This window comes from Somniosus microcephalus, chromosome 11 (assembly GCF_052327205.1).
Source record: "Somniosus microcephalus isolate GS21.2 chromosome 11, FLI_Smic_1.0, whole genome shotgun sequence".
Taxonomy (NCBI): Eukaryota; Metazoa; Chordata; class Chondrichthyes; order Squaliformes; family Somniosidae; genus Somniosus; species Somniosus microcephalus.
In genome coordinates, this window is record NC_140997.1 from 46,582,879 (window position 1) to 46,599,944 (window position 17,066).

General features: G+C 40.9%; 1 protein-coding gene across 1 annotated transcript in view; it reads left to right on the top strand.

The window, feature by feature from the left end:
* Window positions 1-17,066, top strand: part of zc3h7a (zinc finger CCCH-type containing 7A) — a 79,916-nt gene that overhangs the window by 37,568 nt on the left and 25,282 nt on the right. Inside the window, exons 3-11 of the mRNA XM_086000608.1 lie at window positions 4,566-4,605; window positions 5,934-6,128; window positions 6,578-6,736; window positions 7,039-7,119; window positions 7,228-7,287; window positions 8,967-9,006; window positions 9,334-9,620; window positions 13,228-13,459; window positions 15,149-15,213. Coding sequence (XP_085856734.1) covers window positions 4,566-4,605; window positions 5,934-6,128; window positions 6,578-6,736; window positions 7,039-7,119; window positions 7,228-7,287; window positions 8,967-9,006; window positions 9,334-9,620; window positions 13,228-13,459; window positions 15,149-15,213 — 1,159 coding nt within the window. The remainder of the gene's footprint in view (window positions 1-4,565; window positions 4,606-5,933; window positions 6,129-6,577; window positions 6,737-7,038; window positions 7,120-7,227; window positions 7,288-8,966; window positions 9,007-9,333; window positions 9,621-13,227; window positions 13,460-15,148; window positions 15,214-17,066) is intronic.

Sequence of the window (17,066 nt, forward strand, 5' to 3'; positions counted from 1 at the left end):
CCTTGTGCTCAAGACTCAACTTCTTTAATGTCCTCCAGAGCTCCATTTTGCACAAACCCCCAACTCAATCAAAACTCCATTGTCTACACTAAGTCTTGCTAACTTATCACTCTGTCCTCACCGGCTCCCCATCCCCAGTTGAGAACCCTTGTCCATGTTTACAAATCACTCCATAGCCTCACCCCAGCCTACCTCTGTGACCTCCCCCAGCAATAATCCCAGCCCATGCTCTTTGGTCCTCTGATCTCTGACCTCCTGTCCTTCAACAGTGGTAGAATCTTCAGCCATCTCAACCCTACCCTCCCCCCAAAGTTCTTTGGCTTGCTACTTCTCTCACCACTTATAAAGCCTCTTCAAAACATGTAGTTTCAACTGTCCTTTCTGACATCTCTCTTAACTCTACTACTACCCCATGGTTTCTGCCTTCTCCTATATGAAGCAACTTGAGATGTTTGCATTAAATGCAACTTGTTTTTAGGTTAAAATCTTAATTAGCTTACATAATCAATATCTGTTAACGTAATAATGCTGATTTCTAATCAAAAAACATTTCTATTTACTAGAGAAGTAACAAAAGCTACCAATCCATAACCAACACAAGCCAAAGAATCAAACATTGTGTTTTTTCATAGCTACTATTCACAAACCAGCAAGTATCATAAGATCAAACAACAACAACTTGCAATTATATAACCCCTTTAATGTATGTAAGAAGTCACACAACACCAGGTTATAGTCCAACAGCTTTATTTGAAATCACAAGCTTTCGGAGCGCTGCTCCTTCTTCAGGTGAAGTGGAGAAATGCATAAAGACACAGCTTATATAGTCAGAGAATCATGTCAGATGTTTACAGGTAACCTTTCCAACTGCCATTTATCACACCTCGGCAGAGAGCTAATCACAGCAGTCAAAGGTGTGAATGGTGTCCAAACAGGTCAGTCAGGGAAACATTACATCAAAGAACAATGAGGTGGGGTCACAAGGGGTCAAATATTGCAGATGCTGGGGTCTGTATGAAAAACAAAAAAACAGACAAAAAACATTTTTTTTGGCTGGAAATCACAGCAGGTCCGGCCGCATCTGTGTAGAGAGAACAAGCCAATGTCGACTCGAGTCTGGATGACCCTGCGTCAGGTGGGGTTACATGTAGCGTGACATGAATCCAAGATCTCTGTTGAGGCCGTCCTCATGGGTGTGGAACTTGGCTATCAGTTTCTGCTCGACGATTTTGCGTTGTCGTGTGTCTCGAAGGCCGCCTTGGAGAATGCTTACCCGAAGATCGGAGGCTGAATGTCCTTGACTGCTGAAGTGTTCCCCGACTGGGAGGGAACACTCCTGCCTGGCGATTGTTGCGCGGTGTCCGTTCATCCGTTGTCGCAGTGTCTGCATGGTCTCGCCGATGTACCATGCTCCGGGGCATCCTTTCCTGCAACGTATGAGGTAGACAACGTTGGCCGAGTCACATGAGTATGTGCCATGTACCTGGTGGGTGGTGTCCTCACGTGTGATGATGGTATCTGTGTTGATGATCTGGCATGTCTTGCAGAGGTTGCTGTGGCAGGGTTGTGTGGTGTCGTGGTCGCTGTTCTCCTGAAAGCTGGGTAATTTGCTGCGAACGATGGTCTGTTTGAGGTTAGGCGGCTGTTTGAAAGTGAGTAGTGGAGGCGTGGGGATGGCCTTAGCGAGGTGTTCGTCGTCATCGATGACATGTTGAAGGCTGCGAAGAACATGGCGTAGTTTCTCCGCTCCGGGGAAGTACTGGACGACGAAGGGTACTCTGTTGGTTGTGTCCCGTGTTTGTCTTCTGAGGAGGTCCATGCGATTTTTCGCTGTGGCCCGTCGGAACTGTCGATCGACGAGTCGAGCGTCATATCCCGTTCTTACAAGGGCGTCTTTCAGTGTCTGTAGGTGTCCATCGCGTTCCTCCTTCAGCTGCCTAGGCCTCAAGCTCTGGAATTCCCTCCCTAAACCTCTCTTCCTTTAAGACCCTCCTCAAAATCTACCTCTTTGACCAAGCTTAGTCACCCCTCCTAATATTTCCTCCCCTTTAATGTAGGAAGACAACCCAAGGCGCTTCACCGAGCATAATCAGACAAAACTGACACCGGTCCAAAGGAGGAAATATTAGGAGGGGTGACTAAGCTTGGTCAAAGAGGTAGATTTTGAGGAGGGTCTTAAAGGAAGAGAGGTTTAGGGAGGGAATTCCAGAGCTTGGGGCCTAGGTAGCTGAAGGCATGACTGCCAATGGTGGGGGATTGTTTCAACAACTTTTGGCAGCCATTTTGCTTTTTGACATACTTATACATGTACATTTTAAGACATAAATAATAGAAAATACTCATCACAAATATTAGCCTTAATTCTATTTTATTTTATCTTCTAAGTTAGATCATTGTTTTCCTTTGTGCGTTATTTTAGTGGGGCATACTTGCATATATTAGAGAAATTATTGTCAAGATGTGAGGGGCTTTACCCCAAAGTTTAAACCAGTGCACCATCTTCAGGGAATTTTGTACACCCCGACAGTGTAATGTCACCTACTATACGAAACATACGAAAGTGACAGACAGGAGAAGACCTACTGATCCATCCACCCTGCCCCACACTGTTGTGATGCCTTCACAACAAATATAGTCCCCACCCACCTGGATCCAAATAATCTGCTGGGAGAGGCAGAAAAATAGATTAAAAATCCAGGCCAATTAGGAAAACAAAACTGGAAAATTCTTCTCCAACCCCTTTAGGCGATCTAAACTAGTCCAGGACCCGGATTTATATTACAGGATATCTACCTCTTGTACAAAATGATCTCTGCCCCAGCCAGAAACCGGTCCAGCTCTCACTTGAAGGGATATAGTAAAAATGCGATTGATTTTTAAAAGTATATGTTAAGTCCCAGATACAGTATATGTTGTTTTAAAAAAAAATTTTAAAAAAAGTACGTCGTACATTTTTTCCTATTCTCTCTTTCTTGTACAATTTAGCTTTCGTTTAGTTTTCAAACTAAGTTTATTTTTCTGTGTCTCTATCAACTCATTATCCATGATACCCACATCACTAAATCCTGTCCTTAATTGGCTGAAAATTAATTCCAAAGGCTGTTTTGGAATGCAACACAAAGTTTTGACATGGTCGCCTCATTCGGCAGCTAGGTCAAAGTTCTGTTGGTTTTCTTGGGCAGACATCAAAATACTTAATGAGATAAATTGTCAGTGGCCCAAGCACACCAAACCAAGTTACTGCAATGGCCCAAATGTCAACTATTCTTTATGCTTTGCCAATTAGTATGATTGTGCTGTAGGCTTGAAACTGTACTACAGTTGTTTCTCGCCTGTCAAAACTCAAGAGGTAGGAAAAGTTCTAACCTACCAAACAGTCCCAATTTTAAATGCAATACATAATAGCACACCTGGCAATATGCTTCTTGTATCTAGTACAAATATAACATGCAAGAAATTTGAAACCAAGCAGACAATAGGCGCTAAAAATTGAGTAGCGCCAGCTTCGCCGGCACGTCGCGCCATGGTATTGCAGGCCTTTTTCCCCTCCTTAAAGGGGAGGGGCCTTGCGCAGCGCAACCCGGGGCCCAGCTGGGTCCCCAGGGATCGGGAGTGCCGGCAAAAGAGCCCGGCACTCGAAGTGCCGGGCTCCTGAGCACTCCGCGGGGTGGGGGGTCAGTTCAGGAGGTTGGGGACAGGAGCGCTGGCAGGCAGCCAGCAAAAGAAATGGCCGCCCCGCACCTCGCCTTTAAATAGCCCCTCCCCAGCCGCAGGTAGGCCCCCCTGACCCCTGTCGGACATAGCGTCCGGCGGTAAGTCGGAGGGGCGCTCCCGAAGGCCGGGGCGCAAGCGTGGCGCTGTGCATGGCGTTGACGTCGCCGCTGGCGGTGTAGCGCCGCAGGGCGTTACCGGTTGGCACCGCCGCTAACCTCCCGCTGAATTTCGCTGGAGGCGTGGGCAATGCCGCCCCAGGCGCTAGTTGCTTTGCGCCCTCTTAGGGTGCTAACGGGAGGCGCGAAGCAACCCAATTTTCCCCCCATGACTTTTGACATGCTTTGTTTCCAGCTTTTTCTTGGACTCTCTCATTCCCTGCTCTGTCACCCATTTCCCCCTCTTACTTTTTTCTCTTTCTTACATCCTGTCTTTTATTTGCTCTTATCTCCTCTATCCATCGTTCCTTCCCTGTGTCTCACGTAGTTACCAGTGGTAAATCTATTGTAGGTAACACCATTTTCTTTTCCATTACAGAGGCTGACACTGCTGCACATTTATGCTTTAGGCAGTGGCAATACTCCTGCTTGTTTGCTCCACAGCAGCCTGTTTTAAAAACAAAGTCATGCATTCTGCGCAAAACTGGTTAATACTGTGATTAATGCAGAATATAATTTAGCTGGGTGAGGATGAAAGGAAGGCTACTCGTTATAGTTAATTTGCGCATCTCATATTGGGTTTTAAGGTGCTGGTAGGTGCAAAAAGCTGCTTCTGTAGTATAATCCTAATGGGAGAAAAGGGGCCAGAAAGATTTGGATGAGTCTTATATTAAAAAAAGCTGTTTTCTTTTACAGGTCTCCATTGCCCTATCCTGGTACAGAGAGAGAGTATGAGGTAAAATAAATGTGTCCTTAAATATTTTGATGTATACCAATTGAGCTAATATTTTTAGTACTAAATTTTTGGAGGGTGGAGGTAATATGAAACTTCCTATAAGTTGATCAGAATTTAAACTTATGTAATTAAGAAAGCGTACTTATGCTCCTAAGACTGGAGTTGTAATATACAAAAATGTTCACATGATTCAAGGAAAGATCCACTTGCTCCTACAGCTGGCTGTATTGGATTACTTGAGTGCAGTGCATAGAAGAAAATTGGATGGAAAAGGATGTACGGCATGAGTGAATTTGCCCGATGTTCTGTCCATTCATTTAAATGGATGGAAAAGTGGACAAGTTCCTTGTGCAACCCTCGCCACTTGATTTTTCAATCCAGTATGCCCAGGAATAGGAAAACCTGCCTCTCCTCTCCCTTGATCTCATTGTTCAGCTCCTTCTAATTTCTATGATTCTATAGGAGAGCAGGATTGGACTATGTCACTCGTGAAGAAACGCCAGCACCTAAGCATCATTGCCAGAGCGGCTCGAGCATTCAATGATTCAAATCTTTATAGAATGGATCATGCAAAAATTAGAAGGAATGCAACATGGAACCAGCCCAGTACAGTAGATGTAGTAATTTCATTGATGTACTGCCATATACTTTCCAATAAAATGCCTGGTCAAAACGTTTGCAAAAATGACAAATTAAGCTTTTGTACTAGAAAGTTGAAGAATAATAATAAAGGATAATAACGGGGGAAAAAAATAAATATTTCAGATTAACGCTTTGTCATACCAAGAGACATAACCAGTGGGATGGTTTTAAATCCTAGTTGGTGAACAACGTGGGAATAGTAAGTTTACTAATTATGCAACCCCTGGAGTACATAGAGCATAACAGCTCACTTCAAGATTTAGATCTCTTGGGATTAACACATTTTAAACCTCTAGCGTTATGTAAACATGTTTAAGAAAGATGGAAAGAGAAGAAAAGAAGCTTAGTACAGATGATTATGATTTATAATGGAAGTAAAATAGTCTCTGGAATGGGACTTGAACCCACAACCCCCTGACTCAAAGGCGAGAGTGCTACCACTGAGCCATGGCTGGCACCTAAGCATCATTGCCAGAGTGGCCTGGCAGGGCAAGAAAGACTACTTGGGGATCCATGTTAGTAAAGACTTTGATATTCTTTAAAAAAAAAGTGATAATTTTCTCTTAAAAAAGGTGAAGCACTTGGAACAAAAGTGCTCCCCTTAGACTTTCCCCTTCAAGAAAGCGTACAAGTTTCTTGTTGCACAATGTGACGGTTGCATTAACATTAATTATTTTAATTTATAGGTGTTTCTTCAAGACCTTGTGAGAAATTTGTATGATGAGGGAAATGATAAGTTCAGAGAACGCAATTGGGCTGATGCTTTGAATCAATATACTGAGGCCTTAAATGTGGCTGATTATGCATCTGAAGAAATCAGTATTGTAAATGGAGTAATAGAGAAGCTTTATGCAAATCGTGCCGCCTGCTACTTGAATATGGTAAGATCAAAAAACTTTGCAACATAGGTCGAATGCTTGCTGAGAAACTTGCTTTCTAATTGTTTCATATGAAGTGTAATGGCAAGAATTAAGACTTAATCACCCTTTATGACGATGGCAATGTCATATAATTTTGCTTCAAAAATATCTGGGTTTAAAGATGGATGTCTTTTTTTGGGTGCACACTGTTTGACATTGGTGGTATCACAACTGATGCTAGTCCTGTTCTCACCTGTCCATGCATGCACGTTTCCAACAGAGATCACTGGATAATGTTTTTTGGCCCCACTTTATTTACCCCATAAAGTTCTTGAACTCTAAAGCTAATTGCGGCAGTCATAAGAAATAGGAGCAGGAATAGGCCACTCAGCCCCTCGAGCCTGCTCCGCAAAAGTCATCCTCCTTTTTACATAGTGTTTCTATTCTGTGTTGCTCTCTTGTTATTTCAGGGTCTCTATAATCAGGTATTAGATGATTGTGACAAAGCTTTACAGTTGAATCATAATAACTACAGAGCACTCTATCGAAAAGGAAAATCCCTGAAAGAATTAGGAAGGCATAAAGAAGCCTACGATGTTGTTGCGAAGTGTTCACTAGCTGTGCCACAGGTAAGAGAAATGGCAGTTATATCTCTGCTGCTGTTTGAATCTAAGCAATGTTTCTGTTCCCTTTTCCCCAAACTGCAGAATACTAGAAAAGCTAGTGGGCCAAAAAGTAACCAAAACCATTTTTTATTATTAATTCTGAACATCTGTGTTGGCTGAATGAAGGTCGCGACTTGCAGTCTTGCCCTTCAGCGGGTATCTGTCTAATCTTTGTTGCCTAGTACAGTATTAGTGGACATCTTTTAATTGTACAACAGAATAGTTTTTAAAGGCAAATATAAAAATGTGTTAAAATTGTATTTCAGGATGATGTTGTAATAAAATTAACCCAGGAGCTGGCTCAGAAATTAGGATTAAGAATTCGGAAAGCTTATGTTAGAGCTCAGGTGAGTACATTCTACGCTATGAGCTAATATTGTTCTTGAATCAAATTTTCATTTGAAACCTTTGTACTCTTGGAATAGTTAGTTGAATGTTTGTCATTCTCTTGCCAGCCTCCTTTGAATCCAGTAGTTGCTGTCAGTTCTGTTACTTCTGCTGAATCTTCTAATCAAGTAAGGACATTCTTGTTGGCATGTCTATATATACTCTATTGTGTTTGTTCAATACACGTGAGGTATTATCAAGTTTTGGCTGTTGCTGCTCCATTACAATTTAAAATTGACTTACACTAGTGATTTTATTTGCTCCTATAGGGGATTTAAAATAGCCATGCAGGAGTGTGTGACAAGAATAGATTTTGGTGTCTTACTTTATTTGTAACACCAAGAAAATATTTTTGTTTTAGTAGGCAGTAAAAGATTATTCCTTCATAAATAGCAGGCAAATAAAACTTTTCCTTGGTGATTTGGAAGAAAATCTCCGATAATTTAGAAGTGTTAGCTTCTTACTGTGACAAGTGCTGCATTGGTAATGAATGTAAACACAAATTGCAGAGCTTCTCATCTAAATCCAATAGGTCTACCACTCTTAATCAGGACATTTTTGATACACAAATATCGTGAAATTTATGATAAATATTTAAATTCATGCCTCCTAAAAGCGTGTGTCAGTAAAATTAATGTTAAGAACATAAATAGGAGCAGGAGTAGGCCATTCGGCTCTTCAAACCTGACTGCTGTTCTACCTCAACTCCACCTTCCCGCACTAGCCCCATATCCCTTGGTTTCCTTAGTATCCAAAAATGCTCATGGCCTCAGGGTTGCCTAAAATGTTCTTGTATTTCCTGATTTTTAAGTGTTTTGTAGTAGCTTGCCTATAATGTCTGATGCAGCACTTGCTAAAAATTGTGTTTTCCCTGGGTTTTGCACTAGAGATGAGAAAAGAATCACAAAATAATGGATTTAATGAGTGTCACCATACTATGGAGGTTCACGAAATAGTAGGATGCAGGTTCTTGCCCAGAATTCCCCCCCCCCCCCCCCCCCAGGGTTTCGGATTTTATTCATGCTATTGTAAGTACTGAGTACTTTCTTGCGTTGAGAGGGAAAATCAGATGAAAACTAACACCAGGTCCTAGCATCTGGTATAGAGCAACATTGGTAAATGCCTGACACCAGGTTGCCCCCCTGTCCTGCTAGTCAGGGAGAATGGAGAGATGATAAAACTGAGAAAATGAAATCTACGAAAATAAAGTAGATTAATCAATTGGGCCTGAGAAAATTAATTGAAGTGGTCAATTTTTGTGCCGTTTTAATGGATTTGGAAGCATTGCGCCTTTTAAAAAGATTGTAACGTCTTTCATTGAAAGGAGGAGGGGAATTTGAAGACTGAGTTAACTACACTGCTCTGTCACACCTCCTACCAACTGACTGAGGTGCCATAGACAGATCTGTAACCTGTCCCTGCTCTTGCCACCTGTTCAGAGGATAGTTTGTGACACAGCAAGATCCAAGAAAGGAGGAAATAATAAGAATGGGAACAAAATAGTAGATGCAAAAGTATTGTTTTTGACCATCATGCAGTCTGTTAAGATGTTGGTTATCGCTGTAAAAAGCTACAGAACTCGTGCTTCCTGCTTACAACCATCAGATAGCAGACTTTTGTCCTGATAACTGTTGACAATACAATTTTGAAATAATAAACTTGAACTGATGCTAGGGACTGGAGATTTAAGGAGTTACCTGAAATATATATGTTGTCTGAGCCCATAAGGTGCCCTTTTAATATGTGAGTAAGTTTAGTAATCATTATTATAAAAAAACATTTTTATCTAATTTGTTTTTCTCCAAAGCCCACCAATGGTTTGGATTCTGTTGAAGATATTGAAATAGGTAAAGTGAACTTAATTTTATCATCTTGTTTTTCATTCTTGCAGCTAATCTGCAGAGGTCTGGGAACTGTTATTTGACTGCTTTCCCAGTGACGAGAGGTGCATGTTTTAAGGAAATCAGATAAAACTGTCCCCTGAAATTGAATAACATGCATAAGCTGGCAAAGAATGATGGCTAAAATTTAGTAGTAATGCTTTTTGAAATGTTTTCCCTTTGATGCAACAAAAACTTGGGGATCTTTCGTGAGATTAAATCTTGGTTAATAACAGCTTTTTCTCTGAGAGGTAAGAATTGTCAATTTGACCTTATCATCCCTTTTTGTTGTAGATTTCCCAGGATTAAGTCTGGAACCTTCTGTTTCTGCATCTGTCTCTTCAGATGAAATCCCTCAAGCAGCATGTGAATCAGTCCCAATTCCAGTTGTTTCTAATTCTACATCACCCACTGTGCAACTGTCCGAGAAAACCAACCTTCCTGCTGCCGCACTAGTGAATGGAGGAGGGGTACCTTATTCAGTGCCCGAGTCACGTTTAGACTTTACTGATGGAGATGAAATAGGAGAAGATCTGGATGAGTTGCTAGATTCTATGTCTACAGTGGAAGAAACTTCTCTGGTAAAACAGAACTCTGAGCTCCTCATAACATATTGTGTCTCATTAAAAAATAGCGCTTGAGAATATTCAATGTTTGGCAAACTGTCATTGCTGTAACTGCCTGTCAGTCATAATTTGTAACTACTGGAGGTATGCAGAACTGTGCAAGTATATGATTGGTCCAATGAACAAGTAAATGGTTTTCGGCTGCCACCAACTCCTGTTTAGTCCTGTGAAGCATTTTAGAACCAGAAAATATGTGGAAACCACCAAGCAGCATTTTGGTTAGAAGAGCATATTACTACAGGAGGGCTCCCCGGTTTTAATTTGTTGTGTGCATGGGGAGGCATTAATTGGCCTCAGCACCCCTGGGCTGTGGAGAGCTAAATTGGCTAAGGTTCTTCTGTTTGCTATCCAGTGACTGGAAATGTGCATGTGTGGTTATTATTTAAGGACATGTTTGGACTTGGTGTGACATGCCTGTGGTCAAAAAAGTCTGCTAACAAACCGTCATGCACGTGAAGAATGGCTGTTTGGCTAGAGGTTCCAGAGGGCTGCCAGATCCCAAGCAAGCATACCACAGCACAATTTATCATCATCTGGAGATGAGGGGGAAGAAGAACGTTTCCACAGTTTTCCACAATCTATAGTTGCTTCAGCTGCCAGTTTCTGGTTTTAATTTTAATTTTTTAAATTTCTTTCCTAAACACTCTAGGCTTGGAGTTTCCCCTGTGGGTGCAACCCAGAATTTAGACCTGAAAATGCACCCAATGCAACACTCAATTTGTCGCTGTCAAGTTGCGCCCAAGAATCCGCCAAATCTCATTAAAATAGGCCAGAACTTAAAATGAGCGTATAGCAACATAAACAATCAGGGCCCAAGGAAAGCGCCGAACCCACACCATATATTTCTTCTTTATGCATTAAAAAAAATCATTTAACCATCCATGTGCATCAGACACAGCGGGCTGGATATTCCGATCCCTACGGGTGGGTACGCGCTGTGTACCCTCCCGTAGGGACATCGGAAATGCTGGTTTCAGGCATGCACAGTGCATGTGCTGAAAACCGGCATTTCTGATCTGTCAAGAATCCTCTTGACCGATCCTTCGGCTGCCCTGGAGAAGGGCCTCTGCGGGCGGATAGTTCCACTTTTTGGAGACCCTCCGCCCGCAGAAAACCCTTACAATTCTTACGCCTGGTAAAAGAGTAAAAAAAAAAGTTTAAAAAAAAAAAAATTAATTTTCACTGATTTATCATTTAAAAATACTTTTAAAAAGTGTTTATTTTTAGCCCCGTAAAATACTTAAATTTAATTTTTTGAAAATTTTTTTTGTTTAAAATACTTAATTTATTGTAATTTCAAGTCATTTTAAAAATGATTTAATTTTTTTTTAAAGTTTTACTATTTTTTCATTGATCTCCATTCATATATTTGACAGGTCTTCCTGTCAAATGTATGAAGGGAGATTCCTTTCTGTGATTGGCTCCCCATGGCCCACGTGATCCCATGGACGCTACGAACTACCTGCGCCTCTGGGATACGTGGGCCCTGCGCACCTGGAGTTTGGTGAGGCCCAGCATCGGAACTGTGCATGTCCTGGGAGTCCTCAGGTAAGGGCGTCGATTTTTCCAGATTGCAGGCCTCTGCCCGCGGGAGGCCTGCGATCGGAAAATACGGGCCAGCATGTTTAGGAACCTGCAATCGGAACCTTTTCAATTTTTAATATGACACAAAAATGCATTAAAAGAAACGAAATACAGGTTCAGGTCTCAAGTGAAAATTTTTATTAAAAAAAAAAAAAAATTGCAATAACGCACCAGAAGAATTACTTTCTTTCCTGCTGCGCATGAAAATCTGGTCACAATGTGAAGAGACGCTCCAAATAAGCGCAATTGGGCAATATTCGCACCTGAGAGCTGGGGGTGGGCTAAATTTGTGGGCGGTGATCTTGATGAGCGGCTGTAAAAGACAAAGGACTCTTGGGCATATTGTGTAACTCACTTACGCCCAAAATTACGCAATCTTTTAAGCCACGTAATTGGTTTGCACCCAAATCACCCGTGTCTCTGGGAGCAAATGCAGATTACACGTGTCTCTGGGCTCGATGCAGAGGAAACTCCAGGCATCAATGTCCAAAGCCAGATTAATTTGTAGCAACTACCATATTGAACTCTTGGTAAAAGATTCATTAACATTTTTGCAATTGAAGATGCAATTTTACAGATGTCCTAATGGAGCCACTGTATTTTTTTCTAGTGCTGCAGACCTGATGAGCGATTTGAATATCAGTGAAATCAAGTTATGTTACAGTACACTGGTACTTGGAATTGGAATATTTTCATCTTGTCAGTTACATTTTCCAGTCTCATTTTCACACTTTTTATTTTATTGATTTTTCAACAAAAAATCATAGCCAAGATGATAAATTAAATTACTGGCTGCTTGCAAACAAAACTTTTGTCTTGATACAAGAGCTTTCCTCCCCGCCCCGAATAGTTGTCTTAATAGATGGTGGTTGAGAAGACTGGTTATTTAGAAAATTCTTCACAGTTCCTTGTAGCCATCTCTCTAAAGGCAAACTTACAAAACTGCTCTTTTGCAGTATACCAGTAGATACAGGTGGCAATATTGTGAGAAAAACACACCAGATACCATGATCTGGCATACAGTGATTTTCAAACTTCACTAATGTGGATATACCAAGAGTATCTAGCATAGTTATGTTGGTAAAATGAAGATTGAAAGCCATGTGAAATTGTAGAGGATTCAATTTGTGTGAAATTAGTAATGTTTGTTTTGCACAATGAAGAAAGTTGGGTGCTGTACATTCTATGTAATAATTTATAATGGCAATATTTTAGGACCTTTTAGATATAGTTTGATTTAATCCACCTGTTTCTACTTTCTTATCTGGGTCTGTTCCATTATTAAGAGTACAGAGTCTGATATCACTGTAGGCTACAAACTGGTTGGTCAAGCTTGATTTGGGTAGTAATTACTTTTTAAATTGGGGAGCGGGGGGAGAATTGTGTGGTGTACTCAGAAATACATTTAGTTGTCAGACGCCAATGAATTTATAATACATAGTGTTAATTTGGCTCAGTTGATGGTATGTTTACCTCCTGAGTCGGAAGATTGTGGGTTCAAGTCAGGCAATCGACTTAAACATATAAACTAGGCTGACACTTCAGTGCAGTACTGATGGAGTGCCGCATTATTGGAGGCACAGTTATTTGGATGAAATATTGAACTAAGGCCTAGTCTGCTTGCTCAAGTGGATATAAAAGATCCCATCACATTATTTGAAGAAGAGTAGGAAATTCTCCTGGTGTTCTGGCCAACATTCATCCCACAACCAACACCACCGAAAAAATCCCCCAGATTTTCTGGTCATTCATTTGCTGTTTTTGGGCACTTGCTGTGCATAAATTGGTTGTGACATTTGCACAAATAACAATAGTGACTACATTTCAAAAATAACCCATTGATTGTGAAGTGCTTTGGGATGCCCTAAGGACATACACAAAGCACTATATAAATGCAAGTTCTTTCTTTAACTACTTTTTTGAGTTTTGTGAATTGTTTGTGCCACGACTAAACTGATTTGTTTTACTCTTATTGCAGAATCCCATGAATCTTAAAGGAAGCATTTCTTCTAGCTTGCCAGCCAATATGCCTTCCAGTATTGCTTGTCCTAGTTCTGTCTTAGTGCCACCACTCCAAGTTACAAGTAATAGTGTTCCTTCGGTGACTCTACCATCAGTGTATTCATTATCTATGAATATGCTACCATATGACACTTTTGGTCCCAGAATGGATTCTTTAGATTCTCTACCAATTATGGAATCTCAGAGAGGTAAGAACTGTTCATCAAGTACACAGCCAAATTTGTCAAATCTTAGGCTATTGGCTTCCATGTTCTTTGTTTCAATATTTAATACAAATTGTTGTCCCCGTTCATTGGAAACATTTTTCTGCCCTGTTGGGTTTCCTATAGACTTCAGATAAGTGACCTGCTGCTCATGCGTTTCTGCTACTGCTGTTTTGCCTCGGGAGGCTTAAAATGTATTCCTTGCTCCCTCACCGTTGGGAACTTCTCACTATTGAGAACATTCTCTTTAGATCATCCCATCAAGATCAGGAACTTACCAAGTGGTGACAATTTTACATAGTCTATTTTTGTCACAGGACTCTAGTTTGTTATGATAGTAATAGAGCCAACCTTTTGGAACGGGGGGTGGGGGCAGAGGGCAGACGTGTGGCAAAACAAGTAAGCAGCCCTTCTATGATTAGACAATAACGTGAAATCCTACACACGAAAGTGCAAGACCCCTCCCCCTCCATACATACAAAAAGCAAGCCCCACAAAATTGAATGCCCCATACACGCAAAGCCCCCCCCCCCCCCACCAAAATACACAAAAAAGTAACACCCGTCACCCATCCTCCTTTTTGCTCCTCATTCTCCCCTCCTCTGTAGCCTAAAACTTGGAAGCTTCAACTGTTAAGTTCCTGAGCCTGGAGTTCAGCGAAAGGTTGCTTCATGATTGGTGGATTTTAACTAGTTGGGGAGTTACCTTTTCTAGTCCTCCAGCTCTGGGAACTTTCAAAAGCTGAAGTCCAGAGCTGTTGAAGTAGGGTTTGCACACAAGCTCAAAGAAGACCTGAGTCAGCAGGAGTTTTGCAGGCCATATTTGGCCCCAGCCCACCTCTTGGATACCCCTGTGATAGAGGATATCTGGATTGCAGCTTAACTATATGTGTACCTAAGACATTTATTATATGTGTAAATTAATGTAATTTTAAACAAAAAGAAATGGTTAGGGTCTACTAAAAGTGTCTAACTTGTTGAAAGAGAAGGAACTCTTGGGGACTACTTTTTGTTAGAAGAAAGCGTCAATCTTAGGAAGTTCCTTGATGTCATTTTCTCAATGGAGTAGCTCTATTATAAAGAGCAGAAGGGGTGACTTCCGACTGGCCTAAGGGCTGTTCTGGAATGAACCAACCGTGGAAAATTTACACTTCCAGCCTGAAGTGTGGTTTCCTGAGTTTGGTCGTCTTCAGAGCAACCTTTCAGCTGGCCTGAAGTCACACTGCCTGCTATTTATAGTGGAGCCGCTTAGGGATGTTCCCTGTAATTGGCATCACTGGAGCAGCTTGGCAGAGAGGGATGCCCTGCTTTAAGGTCTCCATGTCTTTTAAGAAAAAATAATTTATTAAAAACGGATCAAGGAAATTCTTGGTAAGATTTAATTTTTTTCTCCATAAAAAGAGGGAATATTTGGAACAAAAGGTATCCCCATATGCTTTTCTGCCCCCTTTAAGCTTATATTATATTTGTTGAGATTAAGTATAAATACTCTTTAAATAAGCGGTTGAAGATAGTCATTTGTTGTACTGGATAGTAAATTAACTTTGTTTTATTGATGCTTCTGTACACTGCTGAGATCAGCACTTGGGTGCAGGTACAGCATTGGCTGTAAGGAAGACTGAACATTTTAATATATCAGTATATTCACGTGTTATCGTACTTTTCTCTTTGGAAGCGAAACCTCCAGGTCTCGGAGTTGGTGCTGGAGTACAAGGACATAGTACCAGCACTTATCTAACTGTGAGTAAATTTGTAATTTGCACTACTTTTAAAAGGCATATGGTAACACATGTTAAGGTTTAATAGTTTAGATAGTGCAAAGGATCAACTAAACATCATGTTCTATTTTTAAAACTATTATAATGGAAATTCAGTTGGTGAGTCAGGGAGGGAGAGGAAAAGAGAACTGAAAATAATTTAATTGATGGATCCTAGCCTAATAACGATATTTTACTCTTACCTGTCAAAACTTTCATGTCTGTCTGTAATGACCATCTTGTTTCTTTTTATTCCTGATTAAGTATATGCAATTCTTGTGTTTTTCTGCAGTGATTATCTCACCAATTAAATTGGCACAAAACTTTTCTGATTGATAAAACGCAAAAGAATTATTGCTAATTATATTATAGCAGAAACAAGTTCTTTGATACAGTTGCCATGGCAGCCCCCATCCACCCCTAAAAATAAAAGTGATTACAGCATAAACACAAGAAGTTAAAGCTGGAGTTCCTTGAATGAGTGAGTAGAACATTTCAAATTAAATTGGAACTTAAAAAGAGGCACGTGACAAATCTAGGTCTAATAACAAGAAAATCAAGTGGAATATAGAAAATGTAGAGGGGAAGCAAAAAAAATTTAAAAAGGCTAAGTGAAGGTGTAAAGAGACTGGCAGGTCACATGAAGGGAAATAGTAAAACATTTTACACAAAATTTGTAGACAACACAAAAATAGTGGTTAACTGAAGGTCTGACTTCAGGAGGATATAGCCAGATCTAGACCCATCTTTTGTTTCTTTACTTGTCCCATTACCATCTCCTTTTGCTTTGCACAATCCTACTTTTTGTCATTTAATCTTTCCTGCCTTCCACCCTCGCTCAGACCTTCCGCCCTCTCGCGGACCTTCCGCCCTCGCACGGACCTTCCCTTTTGTTCTTTCCTCCCCTCCCCTCCCCCCTCCTTTCCCTGCCCCTGCACTTGCTTAAAACCTGCTATATCTCTAACTTTTTCCAGTTCTGATGAAAGGTCATTGACCTGAAACATTAAATCTGTTTCTCTCTCCATAAATGCTGCCTGACCTGCTGAGTATTTCCAGCATTTTCTGTTTTTATTTTTAGAATATTGTGTCCAGTTTTGAGTGTCCTACTTAAGATGGACGTCAAGGCCACAGAAAGGGTGCAGAAGAGATTCACTTAGATGATACCAGGGTTGAGACTTTAGTTATGAGGCGAGAGTAAATAAACTTGCCTTTTTTCATTGGTGCAGAGACCAGATATAATGAAGGGTTTTGATGAAGTCAATAGGAAGACACTATTGCCACTGGTTTGTGAGTTGGTAACTGGAGGCCATAAATTTAAGATTATCTCCCCAGAAAAAAGAAGGGAGAGATTTGGTGAAATTATTTTTATGCAGACGATTGTTAGGAGATGGAATATACCACCAGTGGTTGCAGAATCCATAATAGTTCTTAACATATTTGAAAAATAAATACATTAAAAGGATATGGAGCATGGGCAGGGGAATGGGACTAAATAGATAGCTCTTCAAAGAGCCAGCCCAGGCACAATGGGCCAAATTGCTACTTTCTGTGCTGCAAAATTCTGTGATTCTAGGAACAACCTTGAGGCGTCCTGAGGACGTGAAAGGCGCTATATAAAATGTTTTTTCTTTGCAGCTTCAAGTCTGCCTCCCCATCTCTGTGGTAGGTGACAGGAAAAAAAACAGTGTGAGACATGCAAGAAAAAAGGAGACAGACATGCAGAGAAGGGAAGCGAAAGTGTGTGAGAGGCATGCAAAGTGCTAGAAAGAGAGAGAAACATGTATGTGCACACATTCGAGAGGAGAACATGCAGAAGAGAGGAGATAGACAAGGAAA